At 41.0% G+C, this 18,386-nt stretch overlaps 1 protein-coding gene across 9 annotated transcripts in view; it reads right to left on the bottom strand.

Moving 5' to 3' along the window:
• The window catches only part of ptprfa (protein tyrosine phosphatase receptor type Fa), a 397,951-nt gene that overhangs the window by 147,856 nt on the left and 231,709 nt on the right, over window positions 1-18,386 (bottom strand). For all 9 annotated transcript variants that reach the window (XM_082506013.1, XM_082506017.1, XM_082506019.1 and 6 more), the window contains one exon: window positions 2,529-2,717. In XM_082506013.1, coding sequence (XP_082362139.1) covers window positions 2,529-2,717 — 189 coding nt within the window. The remainder of the gene's footprint in view (window positions 1-2,528; window positions 2,718-18,386) is intronic.

Here is an 18,386-nt window from a genome sequence, read left to right on the forward strand (position 1 = left end):
GGGCAAAAAAGTATTTAGTCAGCCACCGATTGTGCAAGTTCCCCCACCTAAAATGATGACAGAGGTCAGTAATTTGCACCAGAGGTACACTTCAACTGTGAGAGACAGAATGTGAAAAAAATAAAATCCATGAATCCACATGGTAGGATTTGTAAAGAATTTATTCGTAAATCAGGGTGGAAAATAAGTATTTGGTCACCTCAAACAAGGAAAATCTCTGGCTCTCACAGACCTGTAACGTCTTCTGTAAGAAGCTTTTCTGTCCCCCACTCGTTACCTGTATGAATGGCACCTGTTTGAACTCATCATCTGTATAAAAGACACCTGTCCACAGCCTCAAACAGTCAGACTCCAAACTCCGCCATGGCCAAGACCAAAGAGCTTTCGAAGGACACCAGGAAAAGTATTGTAGACCTGCACCAGACCGGGAAGAGTGAATCTACAATAGGCAAGCAGCTTGGTGTGAAAAAATCAACTGTGGGAGCAATCATCAGAAAATGGAAGACATACAAGACCACTGATAATCTCCCTCGATCTGGGGCTCCACGCAAGATCTCATCCCGTGGGGTCAAAATGATCATGAGAACGGTGAGCAAAGATCCCAGAACCACACGGGGGGACCTGGTGAATGACCTGCAGAGAGCTGGGACCAAAGTAACAAAGGTCACCATCAGTAACACACTACAACGGCAGGGAATCAAATCCCGCAGTGCCAGACGTGTTCCGCTGCTGAAGCCAGTGCATGTCCAGGCCCGTCTGAAGTTTGCCAGAGAGCACATGGATGATACAGCAGAGGATTGGGAGAATGTCATGTGGTCAGATGAAACCAAAGTAGAACTTTTTGGTATAAACTCAACTCGTCGTGTTTGGAGGAAGAAGAATACTGAGTTGCATCCCAAGAACACCATACCTACTGTGAAGCATGGGGGTGGAAACATCATGCTATGGGGCTGTTTTTCTGCCAAGGGGACAGGACGACTGATCCGTGTTAAGGACAGAATGAATGGGGCCATGTATCGTGAGATTTTGAGCCCAAACCTCCTTCCATCAGTGAGAACTTTGAAGATGAAACGAGGCTGGGTCTTCCAACATGACAATGATCCAAAACACACCGCCCGGGCAACAAAGGAGTGGCTCCGTAAGAAGCATTTGAAAGTCCTGGAGTGGCCTAGCCAGTCTCCAGACCTCAACCCCATAGAAAATCTGTGGCGGGAGTTGAAAGTCCGTGTTGCTCGGCGACAGCCCCAAAACATCACTGCTCTCGAGAAGATCTGCATGGAGGAATGGGCCAAAATACCAGCTACTGTGTGTGCAAACCTGGTAAAGACCTATAGTAAACGTTTGACCTCTGTTATTGCCAACAAAGGTTATGTTACAAAGTATTGAGTTGTATTTTTGTTATTGACCAAATACTTATTTTCCACCCTGATTTACCAATAAATTCTTTACAAATCCTACCATGTGAATTCATGGATTTTTTTTTCACATTCTGTCTCTCACAGTTGAAGTGTACCTCTGGTGCAAATTACTGACCTCTGTCATCATTTTAGGTGGGGGAACTTGCACAATCGGTGGCTGACTAAATACTTTTTTGCCCCACTGTATATCCAGTAAAACAGAAACTGTGTTCAACACTAACAGTATGACACTGACAGGCCTGGGTGCTAATATCTGAAGGAATTGTTAAATGGCTCAGAGAAGTCCCAGGCTCGGAGAGGTCCACTACTCAGCCAGACTTTCTTTGCTTATACTCGCTCAACCAAACCTAAAACCCCAGTTAGAGATAACTGGTTTTACAGCAGCGTTCATCAACTTTCGCTGCTGCTTCAGTTTCACTCTTCCTCTGTAAAAATGGAGCAACTGAATGTTGCCTTCTTCAGGCTTGTTCCTCTGAGACTATGTCAGTATGTCAAAGTCTGCATCATGTTCCAGCTCCGACGGGGCTGCTGGAACTGATTGCATCTACTCGAGACAATACTTGCAATTGAAGCGTCACAGCAGAAGGCCTGAGAAGCAGTTTTCCCCTCTGCGTCACTTAAAATAGGGCTGGAATATCCATTATTTTATTTATTTTTTTAAAGATTATATATATATGAAGCTGCACAGAGCACAGAGTAAACATATTTGTATTTATCTGTAACTTTATTAACTCCATATGAATTCATATGTTGCACTTAAGAGTACAAAAAAAATCTGGTGCGTTTCACGTCTGCATAGCCGATACAAGTTAGTACGATGCTCTAACCAGATGAAGGGAGAGCCGTGATACTGACAACTCTGACACTCCTTAGTACATCCCTCTTGTTGGTGAAAACATAAATGGACTCTCATTCAATACATATAAATATTGTATTGCACAGACAGTGCAGTGTTATTATGATATGTGGATTCTCCTCAAACTCTCACGATTGCACCTTTTCAACAGGTTTTCTACTAATTAAAAATGAATGATTAACGCCTGAAGAATCCTGTGCCTCTCATTGCTTAACAGAAATCTGTGTGTGAAGCGACTGAGATGATTGCTTTACCTGATCGCAGCTGCTTAATGCGCCCATTGCTGCTACTAATATCCACAGGCAGGAAATCTTTGAACCAGTAGATCTCTGGATCGGGGTTTCCGCTGGCTGCACACAGCATTGTAGCCGTACGCGTTCTTTCCACAACCTTCAGCTGGGGGCCCATGTCTATGGTGGGGAAGCCGTGTGGTATCTGGTCCTCTGTAAGACAGACAAACACACATCAGCACTCCTGGACACGATACAGACGAGTCTCAGCCTGGCTCTGTCAGATTTTCTCTGCTCATTCCACAAACCTTCAGGTTGTAAGGTTTCCCCCCGTGAAATTCAAACACAGTGAAATCCAGCTCTAATGTAAGTATGGCGGGGCCACTGCATGACTAATCCTACCACAGAATTCCTCGTCATGGATCTGTGTGAACGAGAGCGAGGGCGATGCAATTTCACTGCCAGTAAAATGCATTGTGACAGAAAAAGGCTCCTACCAAGCACACATAATCTGACACGCTCGATGCAGTCAGATCACAATCCTGCCAAATTACAGACCAAATGTAATAAAATCACAGGCTGAAAATCCCATTCCACACCTCTGTCCGTGCCTCCGAGGAAGGACAGTTTTACACACCTACTTGAGCTTTTCTCATACAATAAACCGCAATTATTTAGATTTCTAATCTGTAATCTTTCCTTAAAAACAGCATTGCAGAGATGTTTCAACATAAAAACGATTTCATGGGTAAATAACAGAAAATAAGGTTCTGGAAGTTTGCTTGAACCTTCAGCTACAAAACTATCAAACCCTGAAGGATTTTTTTCTGATTTCAGTATCAGGCATTGCACATCTTTCACCCCACAAGAGTGCAGGGCATGCTGATAGAAGTTGCTGTTGCTGAGTGGAAGAAACAAGCAATGTATACTCCATCCTTCCATATAGCAAGAAGCAGTATACATACACAAATCAATTAGGAAACCATTACTTCAATTACCTTCTTGTTGTAACAAAAATATGCAAACAGCATGAACAAATTCATCAAAGCTCTACAAACAGGAGAGTTTTGATATACATTGATATGAAACAATATACAAAACAGACATTACCTCCAGCTAAAAGAAGTTTCTTTAGCTGATAATTACATCAGCGAGCCGATAGAAACTGCAAAAAGCTGGAATCATTTCAACACAGCAGGTTAACAAGCACCGACTCTGGTACAGCTCTTTTCATTATTCTTCAACAGTTCAGCATGAAGCAAAGTACAGAGCAGCTAGTGAGAGGTGGCACTACATACGAGGCCTGAAGGGTCATTACGATTTGTCAGCCACTTAAGACAAACTTAAATCTTTTCTTTGTCATTTAGATTGCCTCAGTTAGTTCACAAATAAAAACCACTGCACACATTTAACATCTAATTTAACATTAGTATAATTTCCTTGGTGCCTGTCAGCATATAACATTTTACATTTTGGCTGTTCTCCACAGAGGTTCGGATGGTTTCTGTGATCAGCAATCCAAGATAACTTCTCAATAACATCCTCAAGTTTCACTACATGTTTTCATTCAATTCAAAGTCACACAGAAGAGATTCAAATAAAAGCACAAGTCAAAAGTTAAAAGTTCAGGTCAATGCAAGATTATAAATGACCAAATGTATAAAGTTGAATCAGTTTACATCACGTTCCTGCTGTGAGCCTCTGCAGTATACATTATACTCACTTACTGCTACATTATCTAATTGAAACTATATACCCACAATATGTTTGTCTATTTTTTGTCAGTACTTTAGAAAATCTTAAATATTTGATATAAACCTGAAAGTTACATTGATGTATTGTGCACTACATCAATCAACTTAAAATATGGTTGTCACTGATATTGTTTGTACTGTTCTAGTTTTTATTTTTTAAAAAGTCCCTTTAATTTTTGACATGATAACAAGTAGTGAGTATTTTCCTTAGTATTGAGCTTGAAACCCTTGTAGCATGGCAAGCCTACTACCCTGAGAAGACCCTGTGTCACACTCTAAAAGACCATGATGCAGATTTTTCAAACATTTTAGCTCACACTTTGACGAGCTCACTGTGCCATGACAGCCTAAAATAAAGAGCTTAGAATGAGTTGTGAGGAGGGAAGGAAAGATACTGCGGTGACACATATAAAATGAAAACCCCAGGGAACGAAAGAGAGGTGACAGCCAAGATGCCTCAAAGCTGCTGGAAGATTTTCAACATCAACAAACAGCTTCTCTGCTCCACACAGAAAGCAAATGAGACCAGGCATTTGTCATGGTTTCTGCTGGCAACAGGGGGGAGCAAAACATGGAGCCCATGCAAAAGGGACCAAAAACTGCAATTCCATTAGTGGCCACTTGGGGCTGGCTCCAAAGTGAGTCAATCCTAGATGGTTACCGTGTCTTTTCGGGCTATAAGGTTCAGTATTAGTACGACTTTTGTAAGCTACGAAGCCGCACCGCTTGATGGATTGTCTGAGCATTATGGCTGCCGTACTCAGGAGCCTTGCGGAGTAATCTGGGTCCTAAACGCCGTCACTTTCAGGTCCCAAAGTCAAACGAACACTGCAGCATCACTGAGAGTTAAAACCTAAATTCTTTCATCTTTAATAAAATCATCAGCGTTGCTGCTTTACCAGGTGTAACAATTAAGTTTAACATCCAGGAATCCATGAAAAAATAATTTATTACATTTAACGGAGTTAGAAGTTAGCAGGAAGTTAGCTCGCTAGCTTCCACCTAAACATGATATAGCATGTTCTGACTGAGAGATTTGTGAATAAATTCAAACGTACAGCTCTGCTGTCACTTCCAACATAAATGAAGACAGAAAACTAAACAGCAGTGACGTTTGTAGGGTTACTGAAGTTTGGCTAGCTGATATATAATGATGTGCTACGTGATCGGTAGAAACACAGCTATGTTAGCATAAACAGTGAAGCTGGAGGATGAAGCTAACTTTCTTCCACTGGATAAAAGTTAACGTGAGGGTTCCTGATGGTTAGAGACAAATGCAATCGCATGGCAGGATGCTGTAAACGGACCAAACTTCAGTCAGGAGAACAACTGAGATAATCCATCCACAATACGAGGTTAGTCATTAATATACTGCAACAACATGGGAATAGAGCAGCTGCCAGAGGATTCAGCATTAATGAATCAATGGTACAGAAGAGAAGGAAGCAAGAAGGAGCTGAGTAAAGTTTGACTTATCTGACTGTTTTGTTTTGCTTAATGCGCCTTATGTATAAAAAATATGGTAAATGTCCAGCTTTACAGTAGAAAAAGACATGGTTACAATCTGGTCCAAGTCAAAACTGTAGGAAATTTCATCTTTACAATCTTTATAACTTACTTTTCAGATTATATTAAGAACTACAGTTATGTATTTTTAGGGTTCTGGCTGCCAGTCACCTGCTAGGCTTCACTTCAGACAGTTCATTGAAGTAGACCTCTCAATTTTGGTGCCTCATGAAGGATTTTTCAGTGAACAATAATATGATAATAAACATGATCACTAACAGACTTTCCAAAATATCTGCTACACTTCTTGTAGTGTCTATGTATTCATAGTATTTTACTTAAATTATTGTGCAATACACTCATAAATGCATTCGCTGCTAACTACACAGTTTACTACACACTTTATGATATAAGCATAACTACAGCCCCCAGGGCTCCCTCCCCCCTTTTTTTATGTTTTTGCACCTTCCCTTAATATCCAACAGTAACAGATTCTCAGAACCTACCAGGAAGTCCCACTGCCTTTTATTTTCTTAAAGCTCTGCCCTTTGCTCCAGTCTCTATTTAAAAGAATCAAACAGCTCCCGCTGCTCACAAATGGTGACAATAAGCTTGTCCTCCATTTCTGGCTGGTACAAGGTGGTCTCAGGAGAATCCAGCTCATAGTACCATGTAAATTCTTTGCTGAGGTTAAGATATTTTCAACTCGAGCGGATGCATATCGGCCACTATTTGCATCGATTAGTGGCAACTCTCCTACAGATTTAATGTGAACACAACAGTAGAAGGTTATTCGCAGTTTCCCCAGGAAGCTGAGAGAGTTTGGAAAGGCTTTGTATTTATTTATCAGACAGCTGAAATATGCAGCCTGAAACCGAGTAACCACTACAGCATCCTGTCTCAGATGATTTTGTTCCCGCTAACGACTACAGAGAACTGAATCTTTGACATTTTCCATGACAATAGAGCAAAGCTGGTTATGGATTTTGCACTCCTCCCAAGACACCTCCACCCACCAGTCTGTCAAGCTAATCAAGTTCGCAGATGACACCACCGTCATTGGGCTCATCTCGGACGGGGACGAGTCTGCCTACAGGAGGGAGGTTGAACGTCTGGTGTCTTGGTGCAGCCACAACAACCTGGTGCTGAATGCCCAGAAGACAGTGGAGATTATTGTGGACTTCAGGAAGCACACAGCCCCACTCCCCCCCATCATCCTGACTGACACCCCCATCACCTCTGTGGACTCATTCCGCTTCCTGGGTACCACCATCACCCAGGACCTGAAGTGGGAGCCCACCATCACCTCCGTCATTAAGAAAGCCCAGCAGAGGATGTACTTCCTGAGGCAGCTGAAGAAATTCAACCTGCCAACACGGACGATGATGCAGTTCTACACTGCAATCATCGAGTCCATCCTCACCTCCTCCATCACCGTGTGGTACGCTGGAGCCACTATCAGGGACAAACAGAGACTGCAGCGTGTTGTGCGCTCTGCTGAGAAGGTGATTGGCTGCAGACTCCCATCTTTGCAGGACCTGTACACCTCCAGGACACTGCGGCGTGCAGCCCGGATCTCAGCTGACCCTTCTCACCCTGGACACAGTCTGTTTGACCTGCTCCCCTCAGGCAGGAGGCTCCGGTCCATTCGCACCAGAACCTCTCGCCACAAGAACAGTTTCTTCCCCTCTGCTGTTGGACACATGAACAATAACCATATGACTGTACCCACCACTAACACATGACCCTACGCTGTGTCACTGCATCATTTCATGTCTGGCACTGATCACCACCTGCACTCATGTATATATCTTTCTACGTAGCACTCATAATTCTTATTCTCATGTATATATCTCATGTATATCTCATGCACATATCTTTCTTTCTACATAGCACTTTAATTCTTATTGTCTGCACTGAAGCACCGCAGCAATTTCCTAATGTTGTAAACCTCAACATCTGGCAATAAACCCATTCTGATTCTGATTCTGATTCTGACACCTGATATTCATGCATGTGCTCTGCGAGTGCAGTAAAAGAGGCACAAAGTTGAGAGGAGAAAATGACTGTGTTTTTAAGCTCTACAGCTCAATCTGCTGTGACTCAGAGAGAAATATTTTGTATTAAAGTTTGTTAGAATAGGATAGGATAGAATTGTTATTGCATTACTGAAACACAAGAGGAGACTGCATTGTGCTCCAGCTGACTGGCTGTCAGTCAAAGACTGTTTACATACAGCCTACTGTAAAGAAATGTGTCATCTGACCACTGCTGTCAATCACTCTGGCTTGCTCCTTCTTTACATCAGCTCTTTGGCAGGAAGAAGAGTAACCCAACACTTTACAAAAACACAAATGCACGAAAAACCATAATCACACAAAACTATGATTTTTTTTTATTTAAATTGCCAAAATACCAGCGTTATAAAAAATATCACATTGAGGTGGGCGTCAGTCACTGAAACAGTTTTCCTAATATGACAGTCCATCACTTCGCTAAGCTTAACAGCTTCACACCCTGCACCTCTGACAGCCTCTAATGTTGAGCTGAGCTCAGGCTCTTAGCTGAACGTTAAAGTAATTCGCTTTCACTTCATTCAGCTGAGGAAGTGGATTTTCTTCACCCTCAAATGGAAATACTTTGCCCTAAAAGGTGTCTTAAATGAAATCCATGGAGGTTTTGTCAAGAAGGAAAACTGCATCATTATTAGGTGAACAGTATTTTCAATTTACACCGAACTGAGTCAACAGTGAAGTGAATAGATGAAAAGGTGAGTCCCAAAGCTTTTCTGACAACTAAGGCAGGAAATCATCAGCAAGCCTCGATCTCATCAGGATATATTATCGCTAATCAGTAGTTGTCTATATGTAACACACAGAAAAATCAAAAAAGCAATGACGGGGGATATTAGCATCGTTAACCATAGACTGTATTTAAGTGATGGATGTAGCCTCATTTGTTTCCTGTTTTTAAAGCCTTGAACTGAATGTTTGAACCACAACAATCTCACCTGATTTGAAACCGAGTGAACAGAAGTGCAGTAGGCACCCTAGGGCAGAGCGTCATGGTCTATTTTACTCTGGATTTAGAAAATAAGCAGCATGTTGCATACAATAAAACTCAAAACAAGCAATTGAGCCCATCGTCCACCAGGCTGTGTGTCTTTAAGGAAAATATGATAGTGCTGCAACTGACAGAGATGTCTAATGCAACTGACAACAAGGAACACACAGTGGGGCTGTTTTTAAAAAGTCCATACAGGATATGGCAGATTATTAATGTAGAACTGGAGTGACATGATACAGGGATCACCTGCCCATGGCTAACTATAAACCTGCTTCAGGTTCTTGTGTGATTCCACAAAGTTCATTGCTAGTACAGTACAGTATTGTACAGTTAGCCTGCAGCTCTGCAGAGTTGCACAGGTAATTAACGCCAAGCTCAAACTGAGGCATCAAGATGCCACACTAATGTTATACCAGCATGTTCAAATAAATACTGAATGTGGTGCGATGCAGGAGAGGTTGGCAGTGGAGTGAAACATTTCACTGTTCATCTCAGAGACAGTTCAAGTTGCACACAAAACTGATTTTTCCACTTCAATGAATTTAACACTTCAATCAGTTTCCTGCTATGGATTTGTGTTGCTCTATATGTGAGCTTTCAAATCAGTTTGCACTGATATTTTCCTGCTTAGAAAAGTCAGTATGTACTCCATTTGGTGAGGCAGTTTCCATATGCTGCGGACTAATAACACCGATTAGCAAGTAACGTAACGAGGAGCAGATGGGGCTGGATACACATTTTATCGTCCTTCTGCATGAGACATATAGGAGTTATTAAGCAATTTTAAAGCTATTAGTTCAGAATTTGAAAATTGTAAAGTGGGCCTTATTAAACGGTGGTATTTAAAGTTAGTTGTGGGCTTAATTTCACCTTAATAAAGTCACACAACAGGGATGAGTAGGCTGCGCTGACTTAATAACTGGAGCGGGTGGGGTGGTAACAGTTCAGTGGGAGATTTTGACCCACAACAGAGGCTAGAAAACAAATTGTTAGCAGCCAGCCAGGTAATCAGTGATTCACAGGTGCATTATGGTCATTCTGTGCAATGGGAAGGTGAAGACCTTCTTATTCCGTCTTTAAATTGAATTAATGGTTAATACACTGTTAGAGGCAGTTAAAAGCTACAGCCTGGGTGCATCCCTGCCCACTGTATTGGTGCAAAGTGGCACAGCTAATGAGAGCCAATAGACACCAAGCTCAGTGTTGTGCTGTGGCCAGGTATTTAGGTGAACCACACCTCCCAGCAGCCACAGCTCCATAAACACAGAGGAAACCCTGATTAGACCTGATGGTGCGAGATGGGGTTGAGTTCAGCAGGTGGGCTGGAGTAAGAAAATAGGTCTTGAAATGCAATAAACTACAAATTCACCAATCCATGTTCTGCTCAGTAATGGCCTTTAAAAAGACATCCTCCTTTCAGGATGTTATACAGATATCTAGAAAAATCTGAGATGTTTAGATCACAAAAAGACAGTTTTTGAATTTTTAATAAGACAGTCATCTTCAAACTCTTGTCAGCAAATGTTTATCTGCTGGGAGTAAAGCTACACTGTTCCAAAGAATAGTAATGTCAAAGTATCTTACTGTATATTTTACAGTTTACTGTCTTTCTAGAATATCATTACATTTACATAAGTAGGCTGTGATTTTACATGTCAAAGGTAAAATAACATAACATCACTGTAAATACAGTAAAACACAATTTACTTGTTTTTTAAATATTTTTTTGTACATATGCATATTTAGATTGTAAAAATACATTCAGAAATGTATCATAATTTCACAAATATTTGTCTGTTATGTGAGAGAATGATCTGTTAAATTCAAATGTAATACTATGGAAAAATATATAAAATGATCGGAAATTAATGAGAATAATCAATAATTAAAGGAGCATTTGAATTATAATTGTGCTGATTTCATGTCATCTAGGTCTGATTCAATAATTCAGAGGTAACAAGTGAAAATATAATTAATAGGAATAAAAACATAAAACATTGCACGCTGTGCTAATTATATATTTTAAAAAATAAATGTAGAGGTAGGACTTGCAATTAATACAAATCTCAAAGTATTCACAACAAAGAAATAGGCCTCTGCACCTGGGGTGAGGGTGTGGCCATGAAAACAATGTGACATGCCATTGGATGTTGGGACACATAATAACATGATGCTAAGCATCGGCCAATGAATGTGAACTAACAACCACAAGGTCGCGGCTGCACTGTAGGAAAAAATCCTAATATGAAAGTATTTTACTGCATTTTACAGTTTTGTTCTTCTAGAATATCATTAAAGTTACGTAAATAGACTGATTTCACATTTCAAATGTAAATTAACGTTAAATCACTGTAACTTAATAAAACATAATTTTCATGATTATTAAATGTATCTGTTTGTACATATGCATATTTAGATACAGATTCACAAATGTATCATGGTTTCACAAATATCTGTCCGTTATTTGAAAGATCGAACTGTTGAATTCAAATGTAATGCTATGGAAAAGTATATAACATGGTTCCTATAAGCTTGTGTTACATCACATAAGTATTATCATTGCTCTTTAGGGCGATCGTGGCTCAAGAGTTGGCAGTTCGCCTTGTGATCAGAAGGTTGCCGGTTCGAGCCCCGCCTTGGACACTCTTGGTCCTTGTGTCCGTGGTCAAGACTCTTCACCTACCACCTACAGGTGATGGCCAGAGGGGCCGATGGTGCGATATGGCAGCCTTGCCTCTGTCCCAGGGCATGCAATCCATTTTTATTTAACTGTATATTTCTGTACATTTACGTATTCACTTTGTTTATAGGTAATTTCATTGTTTGATCACGTTAAAATGTTCCTAATTTAATGTCTAAAAGCACTTGGAAAAGGCAGAATCCCATGTAAAATTAGCGCAACAAACTCTATTTTCATTACTGGAAATAACCGTATTTTCATGAGGAAGTTATTTTCTGTTATTTTACGGTCGTATTTTGGCGCCCCAGCTCCCAGAATATTACCGTTTTTTTAAGCTGTTTTTTGTAACAGTATACAGTAGTGTTATTGGCTGCTCATTCAATGCTTTTATAAAAACAATAAAATGCCAACAGGTGCACCTTATTCATTTAAAGGCTGTCTGCAGACATGTGTTGTAGTTTAATACCAAAAAGTGTTTTCGTAGTTACAGATCGCTGTGCGCGCTGATCCCGCAGCTTAACAACTATAAGCTATTCTTGAGCAGCTGACCGGACAACATGGGCCTCACGTTGTTGTCGTACAATTGACAAAAGCTCTTTGACACAACAAAACTCTCTCTATCTCAATTTAGCTTTGGTGACGACAGCAATGAGCAATTTTACATCTGCCAAGAGGAGAAGAAATCACTGCAGGCAAGGTAGATTTTTAGCATCAGGTTTCAGTAAGAAAGATAATGATTGCAAAGTTGATTACAGGTTGCACAGACATAAAGCAACATTGAACTGACTATTTAGAGGTTCATAATTGAGGTAAGATTGTATTTGTAAAGATATTTTTGATACTTCTTATAAGACAAAAGCCATTTGGCCCACTTCATTCTGTTGGTTTGTTTTTTGCAGTATGCAACACTTCCATTTGCTAATATTGTTTAGACTTTATTGGCATATAAAATGGGAGCTGTGGACATCAGTTTAGTTCTTTTTGGTAAAAAGGTAGCAAAGTTACTCAGCTGATGAAAAGAAAGTTGTGTAAAAGTAGACAGCTTTGATAGACAGTGGGCTCCAGATCATGTAGTAACTTTATTCTGACCTCAGTGTGGTGGAAAGCCAGGAGCAGCCAGGTTAGGAGAATTCTCCTGATTATTTCAAACATGTACTGCACCTCTGCAGCCCTGCAGCAGGCAGACCGTCTCTCAGCAACCTGACATGGCACACGGGGATCATTTTCACAAAGGACTTTCCCACAGTGACTGTGGCTGCCAGGGAATACTTTGCACATGAAACAACAATGCTCATGCTGGGAAGCAGAAAGATCCCTTTTTATTTTGCATCCCAGATTTCCTTTGTACACTCTACAGGGTGGGCCATTTATGTGGATACACCGTAATAACATGGGAATGGTTGGTGATATTAAAGTCCTGTTTGTGGCACATTAGTATATGTGAGGGGCAAACTCCTCAAGATGGGCGGTGACCATGGTGGTCATTTAGAAGTCGGCCATCTTGGATACAACTTTTGTTTCTTCAATAGGAAGAGGGCCATGTGACACATCAAACTTATTGGTAATGTCACAAGAAAAACAATGGTGTGCTTGGTTTCAACGTAACTTTATTCTTTCATGAGTTATTTACAAGTTTCTCTTTGTTCACAGCCATTGACATGTTGAAGAGGTTAACACATGAGGAGCGGATCGAAATTGTGTTGATATCTGGTGGACGCAGTAACCGGGTCATTGCAGCAGGTTTCAATGCAAGACCCCCTACGAGACCACCCATCTCCCATGCTACAGTTAGCAAACTGCTTGCTAAGTTTCGTGAAACTGGTTCAGTGTTGGATTTGCCAAAATGTGGACGCAAGAAAACTGTCAGTAATGAAGAAATATCAGTGGCTGTCCTAGCTTCATTCAGCAAGAGCCCACAGCGTAGCACTCGCCGCATGTCGCTGGAGAGTGGCACTAGTCGAACATCGCTTCAGCGGATATTAGCTACTCACAAATGGCACCCTTACAAACTCCAGCTACTGCAGCATCTCAACGAGGATGACCCAGATCGGCCACAGAATTTGCAGAATAGGCAAAACAGAAATTGGAACAGGACCCTCAGTTCACGCCAGGTCCGAGCATTCCTAGATGATCAGTTTCCTGGAAAGTGGATTGGTCGTCGTGGGCCAGTTGAATGGCCCCCAAGGTCTCCGATCTGACCCCCTTAGACTTTTATCTTTGCGGTCATCTGAAGGCAATTGTCTATGGTGTGAAGATACGAGATGTGCAGCACCTGAAACTACGGATACTGGATGCCTGTGCTGGCATTTCTCCTGCGGTGTTGCTATCAGTGTGTGAAGAGTGGGAGAAGAGGGTTGCATTGACAATCCAACACAATGGGCAGCACATTGGACACATTTTATAAGTGGTCAGAAACTTGTAAATAACTCATGAAAGAATAAAGTTACGTTGAAACCAAGCACACCATTGTTTTTCTTGTGACATTACCAATAAGTCTGATGTGTCACATGGCCCTCTTCCTATTGAAAAAACAAAAGTTGTATCCAAGTTCAAATGCTGTGGTCAGAGCTTAAGTGAGCTGTGTATAAACGAGTGCCCACAGATCTCAATGAACTAAACAACACCTGCACTGAACACGATGATGCGACAGACTGATACACAAAATGATTGCATGAAGTCACTGCTGCTACAGGTGGTTCGACAAGATGCTCCGTCATAGGATGCAGTCAGTTTTTCCACATGATTGCATAAATGTTTATATGCACTGTCATATATTGCTTTGTTACTTGGCGCCATAGGTAGCATTGTTCTTTGATTGGCTTCAGCTCAGTATATTTTGGACTGCACTGTCTTGTGAATATGACAAGTGAAACTTATGGTTCACAGTACATGAGCACTGATTCCTGACATGTGGCTTTCAGCATTGCTGTATAACGTGACACATTTCTTACTATAACAAATTATGTTAACAAAAATCCATCTGAATATCCATGAAATGAATATAAACTAGTATATTGCCTAAATGATGTTCTAGCAGAATTGCTCTGCGGTTCCTCTGGTTGCACTGTGAGCATGTATTTTATTGCACTGTTGCTTTCTTGACCCCGAAGCTGCTTGAAAACAATTGAAAAGCTTTGGGATCAGTTAACTGATGTCACACTTGACAGCTATTAGTGCCCAACCAACCACTGAGCAGACTCTTGGCATTCGAGCGGCGCTACATTAGCCTCAGGCCATTGGCGCCTTCAGTGATGCCAAAATTTCACCAGTGTGGAGGAGGCAGTCAGAGGGTGACCTGAGAGGCCTGGAAAGACAAAATGCCTCTCTGAGCCTTACAATTTCTCTGAGACAGCATATCCCCATCGCCATCCATCATTTTAATCAAGCAGATGCCAGAGTACCTCTCTGGAGGAGGTATATGCTCTTAATAAGATCTTCCTGGCAAATTAAAAGAGCTGGGGAGTCTCTCAGTGTGAGCAGAGAGGAGGGCAGGGGTGGCTGGGCAGGACAAAGCAGACGGCGAGAGAGAACTTGGCAGGGCGCTGAGAACATTCGCCCAGTGCATCTCCAATTAAAAACAACAAGCAGCTCCCACATGTGCAGGGTACCTTTCTAATAGGAAACATTTAGTCTAGCAGGGAGAAGAGAAGAACTTAAGAATTTATTAATAAGCAAATGGATACTTGTAGTTTGAAAAAAGAAAGCTAGTTTCTGCTAATTTCCCTCCCTGAACTGCAGCTCTGCACCACATTTGTTATACATATATTTTAATGCTGTTATCTAAGAAAGAAAATGACTTGCTATGTGGTACAGCCTGTCCAAGAAGCACGGGTATCTCTGTCTGTGCATTGCACTCATACATTTTATGGCTGTACCTCACAAAGCAAGCTAGTTAGCTGATAACTTGGCACTCAGTCCTGCGGAAACCAATCTGACAACACTGTTGCTGCATCTTTGTTATATACGGTGTATTACTAATGCTTGTTTTATGCTTGTGTGAAGGCAGTCTGTGAGCAGTTGTATGCCTGCAGTCTGAAGTACTGACGTGTCATCAGAGTCCAACAATGTGCAGTCGGGATTTTGGAGGACTGCACTGGAGCGTGTTTGTGGGGGTGAAAGCCCGTCTCCGTGTCCAAGCAGAAACACGTACACAGACGGACACATTTACACGGTTCTGCCCAACCAATTGGTAGAGCACATTTTCAGGCCCTATATCTAACTGAGGCTTTCACTGAAATTGACCTACATTATTGAGTCTTTTCTACCAATTGGTTTACATCTGTAATGCCCAAAAAATCCACCAGAAGGCGCTGTGAATGTAAACGGTTGGCTCTTCTTATAACTCTCTCCAACCATTTTTGATTAAACTAAGGTAGAAGGATATAATTTTTTGATCTATGATAGTGTTAGAAGACTTACTAAACAGATGTGTGTCACCTGACAGCATTAAAAAAGTGAAATTAAATGTTTAATAATTTATTTTTTAAAAGTGGTCAACCAAAAGGTTGATTTGTCACTTTATGGTGCTACTGCTAACATAACCTAAATGTTATTCAAATTGATTATTGGCCATAAAATCAGACCACTAAACCTATTTTGTTTATCCATTGCTGTTGATAAATCACATTAAGTGTTAGCACAGCAAGAATATGCTGAAATAATTTCCTCAGTAAGTCATTTTTGTAACTTTCTGAGTTAGTAAATGTTGTAAAAATCAAGAATAACATGTGGAAATCACACATTTACACATGGCACTCCCATGGGCTGGCACTCCCCACCAGTATATTGCCAACAAACCAGATGAGTGGGGCTTTAAATTGTTCTGCCAAGCAGGTTCGTCTGGCATCATCCACGACTTGCTGCTGTATCAGGGGGGTCTATGTTCTTCAATGCTCCCCTCAGTGAAAAGCAACAGAAGCTCCCTCTAAGGGGTAAAAAAAAACACTATACAAACCCATAAACGAACCTCAGCTCTTCACAAGTTTCATCTTGGTCCAGAACTTGCACACCTCCTCTGGTGTCAGGTGCATTGGTACTGTATGACCAAACTGCACCGGTGGAGCTCCCCTGATGGCAGACAAAGACCTGATGAAGAAGGGCCATGGAGCCTGTGATTACCGGTCATACGTTTACCATGAAGTGACATCTCAACCATTTGGTAGAGATTAATATTTTAAAAACTACAGGGTCTATTGAAAAATAATTATTGATTGTGGTTATTACTCATCCAAGTCAATAAGAAATGCAAACAAAAATTTTCCATTGTTTTTTTCTTGGTGTGGACCTCAAAGACTTAAGACAATACATTTAACAACATAAATAAAGTAAAAAATAAACAAGGGTGACAAAGACCCAACATGAAGACAAAAGGAAGACGACATATCGTAGCAGGAAGCTAACTTTGTGTTAGAATCATTATATTAGAATTCAGGACCAAACGTGCTCTACATGAGCACTTAAAACTTTTTAAAAAATATCCTCCGTAGGTAATTTTCTGCATTTCATTTTTTCACTGTTTATTTCTTTTCACTTTAGCAACACACACAAAGCTTTCTCCCAAGGTCTCAGCACACCTGACTGACCTTCACTCGATTTCATAAGGAGTAATTAGTTCTGTGAATTTATTTGCATTTCTCATTTATCTCTGACTGCCTGTTCTATTATATGTAGTGCACACACACAGGCATGCACATGAATACAAATAATGATTATACACACAGGGAACACCCCACCCACCCCCACCCACATACCCGTTTCCTAATAATAGAAGCTTTTTGAAGCCAAGCCTTTGAATGCTTTGTTGTCTGTGGAGTTTACTCACAGGCCAAAGAGTTAGTGTTACACTTCACTTCTGCATGTGTGGATAATTACCAAGTAATGGCTTGGTAATTATCACATGTAATGTAATGTAAAAATAAGATAATTTGCATAATGCAGTCGTGAACCAAACGTTTAGGAAATCACGTGTAATGCAGAAAAAGGTAACAGTCCCCCCACCCCCCCTTCAAGTAAGCGCGATCACTTCTGTGCAGGTCCTAAATGTTACATTTCTGTTTCTTGGCCCAGTTGTGTTACACTGTAATGTGTGTCCGTTATGTGACTTTATGCCAGTGTGTGTTTTATCATCCACAGTCACTGCTACAGGATGAAAAAAACTCCAACAACAAAAACCTGCATGATGAACGGGTCAATAACACGTACAGGAACCTCTGAGGTGATGTCATAAGCACTGTGTAGGGAAGCGTTAGCTCTGAGTATAGGCTCAAAACAAACCCTACTTTAATACCTCGTTCATCTGCTCTCCAATGGACGCTTTCCAAGACACTAAAGAAGTCACTTGGAGGAGTGATGAAACGTTTCTCGTTGAAAATGATGCGCCCAGATGAACAGAATCACCTTTTTGGTACTCTCCAAGAGTTTCAGCCATTGTCACTTTAGGTTTTTTATTCACATGACAAAGGAAAACACAATCCCTTTATGCTGGACCAAGAGAAGGACTGGCCGCTACTTATGCCTTTAGAAGTTTGAAGTGCTATTTTGAGACGAGATGAGCCAGAGCAGCTGAGTAGCATGCTAACCTGAACATTTTGTATATTACCTCAAGCTGCCTGTCAAAAAGCTTCAAATAATTCTTCATCTAGAAGACAAAAGAAGAAGAAGAGCACAGAAGCAGGAAAGACTGAAGTCTAATGCCAGTTACTGTAACATATACTGCTGAGTTTCTACATGGGCTTTTTTCATATTAATAATATTAATAACAGTATCTAGCTGCACAGGTGCTCGACTTTCTCACATAACTTTTCCTAACTAGCTGTAGCTTTACACAGCATGATCTGAAACATGCCATCGTGCTTGATCAACTACATTATTTCCATA

The sequence above is a fragment of the Aulonocara stuartgranti genome, assembly GCF_965226115.1.
Source record: "Aulonocara stuartgranti genome assembly, chromosome: 15".
Classification (NCBI taxonomy): domain Eukaryota; kingdom Metazoa; phylum Chordata; class Actinopteri; order Cichliformes; family Cichlidae; genus Aulonocara; species Aulonocara stuartgranti.